This window comes from Manacus vitellinus, unplaced genomic scaffold (assembly GCF_001715985.3).
Source record: "Manacus vitellinus isolate BGI_N305 unplaced genomic scaffold, ASM171598v3 scaffold_44_pilon, whole genome shotgun sequence".
Classification (NCBI taxonomy): Eukaryota; Metazoa; Chordata; class Aves; order Passeriformes; family Pipridae; genus Manacus; species Manacus vitellinus.
This window is the reverse complement of record NW_021940565.1, coordinates 1561788-1574202: the sequence shown is the minus strand read 5'-3', so window position 1 is coordinate 1574202 and position 12415 is coordinate 1561788. Positions and strand designations below refer to the sequence as shown.

At 52.4% G+C, this 12415-nt stretch overlaps 1 protein-coding gene across 1 annotated transcript in view; it reads right to left on the bottom strand.

Moving 5' to 3' along the window:
• Positions 1-11952, bottom strand: part of CACNA1E (calcium voltage-gated channel subunit alpha1 E) — a 109762-nt gene extending 97810 nt beyond the window's left edge. Inside the window, 1 exon segment of the mRNA XM_029962219.1 lies at positions 11905-11952. Coding sequence (XP_029818079.1) covers positions 11905-11942 — 38 coding nt within the window. The 5' untranslated portion in view covers positions 11943-11952.
• Positions 11953-12415: the final 463 nt, after the last annotated feature.

Below are 12415 nucleotides of genomic sequence, written 5' to 3'. Positions count from 1 at the left end.
CCTGGTCTGGTGGAAGGTGTCCCTGCCCATGGCAAGGGTTTGGAGCTAAATCATCTTTAAGGTGCCTTCAACACCAAACCATTCTGTGATTCTAATGCAGCCCAGGCAGGGTCTAGAAAGGGGGGAGAAGCTCCTCTAACATGACTGATATTCCCAGGAGCTGTGATGGACTGCACTCATCTTAGAAAGTGGCTTTTGGCAACCTTATTTGAATTTATTTTTGAAATATGGCTATGCTGGGAAAAAAAAAAAAGGATCAAATGAGAATCATCTACAGTGGTGCTCTGGCCAAATTTCAAATTGGGACTGAGTAGCTGTGACTCAGAAGCACGTTTATAACCATGCAGGAATGCAAGGATTTTTCCAGGAACAGATTAATTACCTGCTGGATTAGGAAGACGATGTTCTCCCCATTTGCAAAGGGTAAGTTCTGCTGAGCTAAGCACAAAATTCCCAGGCTGGTGCAGCTCACCCAGGGATGTGGGGGGAGAAGGTCCAAGCAGCTCCAGGATGGCATCTCCAGAGGAGGGCACCACGCCAGCGTCTGCCTGATGTTCATTTGTGCAGATGTTGGCAGCTGTGGCACAGGCCAGGACAGCCCTGTTGGCATCTCTCCTGCCAACAAAGCCCCAGGCTGAGCACAGCAGAGGCTCTGGGCCACCCCAGAGCAAGGCAACCCTCCCCCAAACCGGGGGGTTCCCTCTCTGCCATCTGCTCTCTCTTTTCCCCAACAACCTCACCCGACTCACAGCACTGCCCATCCCACCAGGACATGCCTTCCCCAGCACTCAGAGAGATGAGCAACATCACCTTCACAACCCCCCAGGACACGTTCCCAACACCAACCCACAGGGCTGACTTTGCAGGGTCAGCACTTCTGTTTATTCACAGAGGAATCAGACAGCTGGAAGAACTAGTGACAGCCAGCAAATCTCACACCAAGCTAGAGACTCTGCCTCCAGATTTAAGTGACTGCCACTACTCCACCAACCCCTCCTGGTCACTGGGCTGCAGCAGCCACACCAAGTGTCACACAGCAGCAGCAGCAGGAGGAAAACTTGAATCTGCTTGAAGCTGAAAGTGTAATTGGCTGCCATAAAACACCCCCCTGTTCACAAGATACTGCTGGTTTTAATTAGCAAGGCCCATGAGTCCAACATTCAGCCTTGGCATCTTTAAAATCAATAGGAAAACAATCTTGTAAAAGCTCTCTTTGCTGAGATGGGGCAATAACCTTCTGGAAACTAAGATTTTGGTCGTCATACAGCCCCAGCGACCAGCTCTTGCAAGTGGTGGTGGTGCAGAAGGAGCAGCTCTCACCCAGCCCTCCTCCTGCAGACCCTTCCCAAGACCCCAGCGCAGCACACCTTGCATTCCCACCCCAGGGATCCCTTTCCCTAACCCCTCTGCAAGTGATTGCTTAAGAGAATCCAGCCTGGAACATCTTTGGCCCCATTTTTTAAGGTGCCACATAAACACGAATGTAGCTCCCACCAGGTCCCACTCAAGGTTCCCAAATCCACAATGTCCAACCACACCCCAGCAGGGCCCACCAGCCTCCAGCTTCTCTAGGGGTAAGATGTCAGGACTGATGGCATGCATCAGCCATGGCATTTTAGGGAGCTCCAGGCTGGAGGAAATTCTGAGAGCCTCCACCCTTTTTCCTCCTCCCCTACATGCAGATGCTTCCCAGTGGCTGATCTGTTGTGACATTCTTTTGTGCAAGCAAAGGGGAGACACGTTAAAGGTGTCTCTGCAAGTCAGGTGGGATGTCAGAACAGGGATCAGGAGCTGTGTATAATCTGCTTTTTATCCTTCCCCAAGTGTTCTTCAGCACGAGGCAGGCATGGCAAGATGCCAGCACCACAGCCTAGCACCAGGTCCTGATCAAATGGCCCAAGACCCACAGTGCCCTGGGATCACATACACTCCAAGCTAAACTCCTCACATACCTCCTGAAGCCAGAAAAGTGCCCAAACATACCACAGAGCCTTCAAGTTGGCTGTGCCCCCACACTGCATTGCTGTGGGACTGGAATTGCTCATATATCAGCACTACTGATAAAGCAGAAGGATATTGCACCTTGGATCAAAGGGGGATTCAGCAACCAAATCATGGAATCATAGAACAGTTTGGGTGGGAAGGGACCTTTAATGTCATCTAGTCCAAACCCCTGCCAAGTACAGGGACATCTTCAATCTGATCAGGTTGCTCAGAGCCTTGTTCAACCTGCTCTTGAAATTATGTCAGTCTGGAAGAGCTGAGAGAGGCTTAAAGGACAGCCAAGAAACCTGGGCATTTACAGGGACACTCCAGGGATGTGCATCCAGCACCACAAAACTGGTTTTGGTGCTTGGTCTCACTCTGCCACTGTGAAGCTCAGTGCCTGCACTCGTCCACCTCCCACAGGCTGCTCAGGGCTTTGTACTCCCCAAAAACACCAAACCCCACACCAACAGCCCCATTTGTGGGTGCACATGCCACCTGAATAAGCACAAGGGTGTCTGCTGACACCTCAAGCAGAGGCAGGTGAGACCCCATAACCCCCAAACCACCACAGATGAGGGACAGCATTACTTGGCACATCAGTGCTGGCTGCAGTGATGCCACACAGCAGGGAAGGATCTTGTCACTGCCTGCTCTCCCATTTCTTACCTAAACACCCCACTCAAGTGTTCCTGGTGACACAGCTCTCCTTGGTCTAACTCTCTGCCTTAGGCCAGGAGGTTTTATGGCTCAACTGAAGAGCCCTGAAATAATCACCCATTAGTAAATTGCCTGGAGTGCCCTGCTGCTTTATTTAGCCTTGAGAGTTGGGCTTTAATTAGCACTTCCAGTTGCATCCTGTCTGCTCTGGGCAGGCATGCAGCAATCCCACCTCTCAGAACAGTTATCCGCCTTCTCCTGCTCTTCCATCAGATTAAAGTAAATTTCCTGCCCTGCTACCAGCTCCCAAATCCCTCTACACAACCTCTCCCCTCAGCCAAAAGCTGTGGAGCATCCCAGCCTCATACTAACCAAGCTGGCAGGAGGTGAGATCACACTTCTCCATCCTCCTCCATCTCAGATGGGTCCAGTTTTGGGCAATGCATTTCTAGAGGGGCCCCCATGAGAGGATCCAATGGGGGAAATAATATGAATATTTGAAATTTACCCTGCCCAAAAGACCAAGACTGGGCAGAATGGATAAAGGGAGACCACAGAAAGGAGGAAGGGAAAGAGCCCAGCCCCAGAAAGATATTCTCCTTCTTGCCACCCAAGACCTGCAAGAGCCAAACACCAAGCTGCCAAACTTGGTGTGTGGGAACAAGATCAGAAAAAACATCCCCAGGGCCATCCATAAACAGCCAGCAAAAGAAAACTTATTTCTAGCCTGTCAAAAGGTTGGAGAGGGATTCTGAAATGTATTTTTTCAAGTGCTACACTACCCAAAGCAGAATAAATCCCTCTTTCTCCCTCAGCATCCTTGTGACCCCTCTGGCGCAGCAGCGTTACCTCCTGTCAAAGCCAGCAGGAGATTCTCTTCTCCCTTAGATCTCCTCTTCGCCCCCACAAGAGGCAGGTCCATGCCTGAGGACCATCCCATGCTTTCTCTGATCCTCTGCCTGCCCTGCAAGGCTCAAGTCAGACAAACACAGCAAAACACACGGTACCAGCAAGTGGGATGACAGAGGAGCCCCCTTTCTGCTTTTGGGCTGTAAATACCCCTGGAAACAAAAAGAAAGCCAGACCAGAAACCCATCAACTCCATCCCCAACCTAATGAAGCCAAACTCACAGTCTCAGCTTTCTTCAAAGTAACCTGCTGGCAATCAGGGTGGTTTTGACAAAATTACATTGTCAGGACAAGCGCCAGGAGAAGATGGAGCTGTTGAAAAATTTTTTCCACCAAGTCTGAACTGGCAGTGAGCAGCTCATGCTCAAGACAGCCAGAGAAGCCCCATCCCTGGAGCGCAGCCAGGAAGGAGATGCTGCTCCCATCTTCCAAACCTGTGAAAGAGAAAAGGCCAAAGAGCAAAACCTCTCTCTCCGAAAGCTACTCAGTGCTGGGAGGTGCAAAGAAACCGTCCCCCTTGCTGCGTCAGCAGGGACTCATCAGCTCAGCAGCCTCTGGGAAGGCAAACACCCTCACCCAGCCCCAGCAGAACATGGTTTCTGTGGTTCCTCAATGGGGAAAAAGTCCATTGAAGAATTTTTAGGCCTATTTCCGCCCGAGCGAATGCACGGACAAGAGTTACGGCACATCAGATACCAGTTTACTTTTCGGGAGCTGCAGCGGGAGAAAAGTGACCCCTGTGAAGCTTTTCTGACGACAAATAAAGGACTTGTGGTTTGTATCAGAGCCCGTGGAGACATCACGTGTTATGTTACAGCATCATCCACCACGGTGCCACACTGCAAGCTTGCAGGAAAGCTACGTCCCACCACACAACCCTCAGGCAGCTGGTTAGAATCAGCCATGAAAGATGAGACAACACCAGCTCTTTCAGGTGCGTTTTGGGAAGGACAATACCACGCTGACCTCCTTCCCCACAGCTGGGGATAAGCACCAGTCCATTTTCCCCAGTTAAAAAGCAAGATCCTTGCTGAGGTGCGTAGCACCAGCCCAAAAGCAGCCAAACAACAGAAATGTGACATGTTTTTGATGACCCACACACACATAATCCTGTGCTGAAGGATCAGAGTGGCCTTTCCCATGGAGCATGAAAAAGGTAAGTGGAGACAAGAAGAGCATCTCTCCTCTGTTTTTCTAAGAAAGGTCTCAGTGTTTCACAAGCCACTTTGGGAAATCAAGAGTCACATTTTGAAAGCTGCGTTAGTACAATTTCGGGGACCTTCCCAGCCTTTTACAGAATCCTAGAATGGTTTGTGTTGGAAGGAACCTTAAAGATCATCTCATCTCAAACCCCTGACACAGGCAGGGCCACCTGTCACTATCCCAGGTTGCTCCCAGCCCAGCCTTGAACACTTCCAGGGATGGGACATCCACAGCTTCTCTGGGGAACCTGTGCCAGGGCCTCACCACCCTCTCAGTCAAGAAAATGCCACTTGGGGCACGTGTAATTAGACATGCACTGTGTTTTAAAATGCAAAATGTTGAGTTACCTTAAAAATAAACAATTGTCTGATTGGACTAGATATCTCCCGAGGTCCCTGAATTCACTTATTACCTCACCATCTCTGAAATACAAATAGTATGGGGGGCAGGGTGTACTACACCTTAGAAACAGAGTAATAAATAACATCAGCTGTACACAGTGGAGAGGCTGGAAAACACCTCTCCCACAAACATCTCCCAGCCAGCAGACAGCCCCCCTCATCAGGATCACACAGGGTTGCCTGGGAGAGGGGAAGAGGCTGAATTATTCCATGGGAGGGAAAGGATGAGGGTGCAAACGAGCACTGAATATCAGAAGTTTCACTGCTTGCACACTGCAGTGAACCATGCTCACAGATGCTCTAACCAGAGGCTGCTGAAGCAGAGGGCTGTGCTGCCATCCAGAGGGATTTCAGCAGCCTGGAGAAACAGGGAGTGGAGATGCCTGGAGTTCAGCTTCATGGCAAACACCAAGCCCTGTATCTGCAGGAGAACAACCTGGCTGGGGAGGAGCTTGGCAGGGAAAGCCTCGAGAGACCTCATGGACACTGAGCTGACCCCGAGCCAGCCATGTACTCTTCCAAAAAGGGGCCAACAGCCTCCTGGGTTGTGTTAGGCAAAGCCAGTGGGTTCAGGAGGTGACCCATCCCCTTTGTGCAGCCCTGGTGAGGTACATCCAGAGTGCTGTGCCCCCAGGACAGGAGACACAGACTTACTGGAGCAAATCCAGCAAAGGTGACTAAGGGAGAGAAGCTGGGAGAGCTGGGACTGCTCAACCTGGCTGGAAGAGGCTCAAAACAGATCTGATCAATGCATAAAATACCTGACAGTGCAAGAAGAAGGCAGAGCCAGGCTCCTCTCTGTGGCACCCAGTGACTGGACAAGAGGCAATGGGCACAAACAGCAATAAACCAAACTCTGCTTATACATAGGAATAAACTTTTTCAGTGTGAGGGGTCAGTTTGGGTCACGCTGCCCAGAGAGGTTTGGAGTCTCCATCCTTGGAGATACTCAAAACCCATCTGGACACAATCCTGGGCAGTCTGCCCTAGGTGGCCCTGCCTCCCAGAAATCCAGCATTTCTGAGCCATGGCCAGGCCAAGGGGGAAGCTCCCTCCGAAGGCTTGTTCCTGAGAAACACAACCAGCCACGGTATGGTGCACAGCTTCAACGTTGCCCCAAGATGTGCTAATAAAGCTTCCCAACACCTGCAGCTGAGATTCCAGCGAGGGAAGTAGGAACTGCCAGGACGTGGCGGCAAAACACGAGGCAGCAGCTCCTGAGCAGAGGCATCTGCTGGGAGCCACCTTGTCTTCCACATTCAGCAGCCAGCTCCTAAGGAGCCCAGCTCCCTGGAAGAGTGGGCTCTGCTGTGCAGGAAGGCTGGGGCTGTCCCTGAAGTGCCCACCTCCCTGGCAGCCCTTGGGAGGCTTTGCAGTCACCTGAATTCATTCAGAGAGGGAATTCCTCCAGGGTGTGCCAGAAACCCAGACTTTGAGGCAGTTCAGTGAAAGATGCTGCTATTTCCGTGCTGTTGCCAGGACATTCAGTGGAACTCAGGTTCATCCCAGGTCAGAAAAGGAACTCCTCCCCAGGGATCCAAACCTTGGTCTGCACTAAAGGGAAGCAGGGAGAGCACAGGGAAGTCCAGGTCAGATACTTCTGGGAGAGATGCTTCCCTGCTGCTCAAGGCCAAGTTACCATGACAAAAGCCCTATTTCAGTGTCCCCATTCCCAGGTTTAGCATATCCACAGTCCTTTCTACCACCTGTATTACTCCTTGTGCAGGGTAAAACATAAGCAGAGAGAATCACCTCAACCAAGGCACTCATTAGGCTTTCAGAGAGGTTAATTGCTTTGCCTCGTTGCAGAGGACTTGCATAGGAATCATGGGTACATCTACATGAAGGATGCTCCCAGGATCACCTGCCACCAACATCTCAGGGTTTTCACCTGCAGACCCCCCGCAGCTCCTGAGCTGCCCCAACATTTCTGCCCAGCCCTCCCAGGCTCCTGGGCACATGGCAGCAGAAGTCTGAACAGGAGCCCATGGTGGAGAAGGACATGGCCAAGCTGCCTCTGACAGTTACTGACACTGCAAAAGTGCTGGAGGAAGAAAGTCATGTACCCACCCCCCAGGGCAGGGTCAGGAGGGAGACATGAGGAGGGGTGACAGGCACTGGACACTGGTGTCAGAGCTGAGACCTGGATGGGATGCTGGAATACCTTCTCCCTTCCATGGCAGCACACAAGGGGAGCAAGGGCTGCTGTTCCACAGATCCTCTCAACGCTGATGCTGCAGCCAAGGGCCAGTACCCTCCTCCAGCTCCTTGCCCCTAGAACAGCACAGAGCAGCCCCCACAGAGCCCACTCGGGTGGGAGCAGGGCTGCTGCCCACAGCACAGCAGCTACACCCACTACATCAAACACCTCTTCCAAAACCACGCCACAAAGCTACCTCGCATCAGTGGCAGCAACCCAGAGCCACCTAGGGCTTGTCCCTTCCCTGCAGAGCCAAGGAGGGACAGGGTAGTGAGAGCTGAAACAGCTGCCAAAACAGCCCCATCGCCCAGGGGCATTTCCCAGACAAGAGGCAGTGCCACCCCATGCACACTCCTGCCCTCTCCCCACCACTGCAGCCAATTAAACCCAGATGGTGCTGGGGAATATGCTGGGAAGCATCGATTGAGCTGCCAGCCCAACACACACCAAGGGGGCCCTTTGTCTCATTCAGCATGAGTAAAAAAAAAAAAAAAAAATAAGGATTTAAAAAAAAAAAAGCCAGCTTCATTTGTAATCTGGGATGCAGAGCGTGCACATAACCAGACAGAGGCTGCCAAGTCATAAAAAGCCACTGAGATCTGTTAGCAACACCCTGTGCGTTTTCAGCTTGTTCTGTTCTCTCCCTGCTTCCCATAAAACGGCACAAAGGCAGAGCTGCAGTAACAACACGCTCCAGCCCAAAAGGCTCCCCACGGTCTGCACTGCAGGTACGGATCCGAGGGAGCAGCAGGAAGCCCTCCCATCCTGCAGCTCCGTGAACCAGATCGTACCCTGCAAGGGAGACCTCACAGACTCGTGGCATCAGAGGCATTAACTCAAAACAGGAGATCACTTCTAATTACCTTTTTCTTTAGGATCACTGTCCTATGCTGTGGGCAGAGTGCATCTCTTCCCTGGGACACTGAAACCTGCCACCCATCACTCAGGTACTCCAGTGCTGAATTACAGCATCCCACCTTCACACTGTACCACCATCCTGGTGATTTCCCTCCAGTCTCCTCTGCTCCCGTGCTCCCTGCCTGGCATCCAGGAATCAGGCTTTTCCACGCATCCTTGTTGCAGTTATCATTCCAAAATGAGAGCAGAGCTTGCATTCCCCAAATATCATAAGCTAAGCTTAACAAATTCCCATGCACGCTTGGTTTGTGGCCGTGCAAAAGCAGGTTTGGGTCCTGTCCGCTTCCAATTCAGCTTGAAGGTTCTCTGGGATGTTCCCTGTGTGGCTCTGCCTGTCCTTAGCATCAGCTAAGGAAGCAACTGCTCAGCCCAGAGAAGCCACAGGAGGTTCCCCGTTTGCTTGTTTTGACGAGGAGCTTCTCTTTTGAGCTATCTCTAAGCCAAACATCACCCAAATGATGCTGCCAGACATACAGAGCAAAGACAGCAGCGATTCAGCCACGACCACTCCATGCAGCAGCACACCCAGCCTTGGAGCATGGCAGACCTCTTCCCATACTTCCATCCCAGCACCTAAACCGAGGGATGGAGGGTGAGGCGTCAGGCTGGGACTCTGGAAAACAGGGTTTAGCGTTTGCCTTAGGCTTAAATCCCTCAGACAAGAACCAGGTGAGCTGGTACATGCACCTTTCACCATAAAGTTAAAGCCTTCCACAGAGCCACTGCTCCACAGGCACTTAGTGTTTGCTGTTCTCTGCCTCAGCTTACTCATGGAAAAAAAATAAAAAAAATTAAAAAAAAAAAAAGAGAATTTTATCCTTCCTATTCTTATTCCACTTATGGGGTTGTTTCGCTGGGAAAAGGCAGCAGAGGTGGAGTCTTGGTAAGGGTTGGACCTGCCAATGCTAGTAGAAAAAAAACCTTTGCTTCTCTTCCCTCACTGCAACCCAGATCAAGAGCAGCTAAACACCAACATCTGGCTGCACACCAGGAATACCACATCTGCAAAGGCAGAGAGCTAATCCAGGGGAGCAGAGGTCTCGTGCAGCAGCAGAGAGGCACATGTTGCACTCTCTCCCTGTGCCCACCACACCACAGACCACCCAACCAGAGCTGGCAAATGGGAGTACAAGGAGACCTCCTGCAAATATCCAGCCATTTTCCACATTCTTCATGTTCCATTTAATGTCCACTGCCAGTGGGGAAAACACCCCCCCTCCCATTGCTCAGCAGAGCCAGACCGCCCAGGCGAGAGCCCCCAGGGTGATTCAAGGCATGTGAGATGAGCCCTTCTGAAAATTAAATCACAAGAAAATTGCATTATTACTAATAAAATTACGCACAAGGAAATTAATTTGCCTTTTCTCCCCCACATGCTATCCATCTTTTCCCAGAGAGCATCCATGGTGCTAAGGTTACGGGCTCTGCACACCAGTCTGGGCTTTGGCAAAGCTTTTGGGGAAAAGCCTCACTGGTTTATCCTAGAAAGACTGGTTTGGGTTGGAAGGGACCATAAAGACCATCTCATTCCAATCCCTGCCACGGGTTGGGACACCTTCCGTCAGACCAGGTTGCTCAGAGCCCCGTCCAACCTAGTTTTGGACACTTCCAGGGATGGGGCAGCCACAGCTTCTCTGAGCAACTTGTGCCAGGGCCTCACCACCCTCACAGGGAAGAATTTTTCCTAATCTTAAACCCGTTCACTTTCAGTTTAAAGCCATTCTCCCTTGTTCTGTCACTACATGCCTTTAATCAAAAGTCCCTCTCCTGGCGTTTATGAGTCTGATGTTAAAGCAGGAGCCTCTGGCATGCAGTTTTTGCAGGTTGAGGGGGTATCAGGGCACCTAAGTCTGGGAAAGGAACAGATCAAGCTCCCTGGTGCTCAGCAACTTCCCAAGGAGGGACCTGGCAGAGACAGGCAGTGGGGCTCTCAGGTCCTCAGTGGCACATGAGGTCTGCAAAGCCCAAGAGCTGCCATCAGTGCCAGAGCCCAGCGTCCACCCCACACCAGAGGCTTCCCACAAAGCCACCGTGAAATGGGATGAGATGGCAAACCCAAGCATCCAGGAGCTGGGAAATGCAAAGTTTGGACCCTACCAGCCTGGGGAAACACCCTATTAACCACATCGGGATGGCAACAGCCGGCACGGCCGCCCGTGTATTCCCAATGTGTTAAAGACAGAAACACTGGGCTTTGTGTTTGAGTTTCTGCTGGATGGAGCAACTGAGGGCGGCCAAAGGGGCACATCCCACGCAGTGTGAGCGGGAAGGGCTCCGGCTTCATCTCCCTGCCACCAAAGAGAGCTGTAGGATCCAGGCAGTTAATTAGCGAGCAGCCGTTCTAGGGACTCACTCCGCCAGCCGACAATTAACGAGGCCATCCCTCTGCTTCCTGCCCGGCCATGATTTATTCATCTGGCATCCCCGGTGGGATGCAAAAGATAACAAGGCACCGAGTGCTTGCCGAGCCCATATGTCAATTTATTTTCCCAGTGCGGGACTGCCTGAGTCACCGGCCAGGAGGTTCCCTGGGCACACAGGGATGAGCAAGGAGCTGAAAGGGCCAGGGAGAGCCTGCCTCAACACTGGGCTGCTCTCCAAAAAGAGCAGGAGCAGCCTCAGTGTTATCACAAGCTGTTTTATCATGGAAGCCACCCCAAAGAAACCTTACCAGCTTCATGCTGACCTGGATCTCGCCAAAGCAACGTGCCACATCTAATTAATACAGGGGCTCCCGGCTCCTTCGGGTGTTTTATTAAACATTATTCCCCAGATGAAGTGCCTAAGGCAGGGAGCTGCTCTGGACCAGTGACACTGGAGCAGGATGTGCTGCAACAGCTTCTCCCAAGCAATTCTGCTGAGCAGACACAGGGAGGGGGAGCTTGTAATTTAAATGCAGGACTGAAGCACATGGCTGCAGCCTTGGTCACAAAGTGAGTGCCAGGTGGGAGAGACTAATCCAGGACTTGGAGCCGGGGTTTTCTCACAGCACCAAGGCAAACTATGGGAATAACTTAATTAAAGGAAAACAGTAAGTAAAACCAGTGGGTTCTAGCTCTGCCAAGCACTTCTGTTTTGTCAAGTTTGTTAATCTCTCCAACTTGCTCTGACTCAGAATTGAACACTTTTTGGAGCTAAATACAAACCATAGAATCATTTGGGTTGGAAAAGACATCTGAGATCATCAAGGCAACCATTAACCCAGCAATGCCAAGTCCCACTAAACCATGTCCCCAAGTGATGCATCTGTACAATGCCCTCGCAGCAGGGCTCGAGACACAGCAAAAGCAGGAAGCAATGACCCCAAACGCATCCAAAACTCACTTGGCATCCAAGGAAAACTATGAGAACTTCCAAGTTTCCTCTACGTCCCTCGAACCACCTCACAACTTAGGGGCCCTCCACCCAAAGTGCACCGTTTCCATGGAATGCCACCCTCCAGCTTGGAGTCGAGCAGCCCAGCTCAGGAGGAACAGGAGATGGAGCACAGTGGGTGGCAGCTGCACCACAGGGATGATGCCACCCACATGACACCCCCCCAGGCTCTCCCGCCAGCCCCAAAGAGGACAGGGAACGCTCCCGCTCCCCCCGGCTGCCCACCTGGGCTGGGGGCTCTCCGGTACTTACTCCCACTCCTTCCTCCGCGCCTGTGGCGTGCTCTGCATCTTGTGTGCCTCGTGTGCCTTGATAATGTCCCTCTGCTCGATCAGCCCGCCCCGCCGGCGCTTGATGACGTCCGGGCTCACGGGCACGTACTGGCCCAGCCCCAGGTCGAAGGCGCTGCCGGTGTCCGCGTCGGCATCCCGGGAGCGGGGCTCGTAGAGGGCGTCAAAGCTGGCAGCCCTCGAGACCAGGGCCTCGGCCAGGCCCTCGGGCTCCAGCAGGTTGCAGGACTGGGTGGTTTGCATCAGGCCGAGCCGGTGCTTTCGCCACGTCTCCTCCTCGGGCAGGGCCAGGACGTAGCGGGGGGAGGCTCCGTCCAGCTCAGCCCCCCTGCCCGGCGCGCCCATGGAGCACGTGCCAAATCCCAGCATCTTGGGTGTTGTTGCGGCTCATCACTCTGGAGGGGAACACGACAGAGAGGACAGGCTCAGGGGTTCGCTCTGTTTGCACCACAATTCCCTCCCTTCCCCCCGTG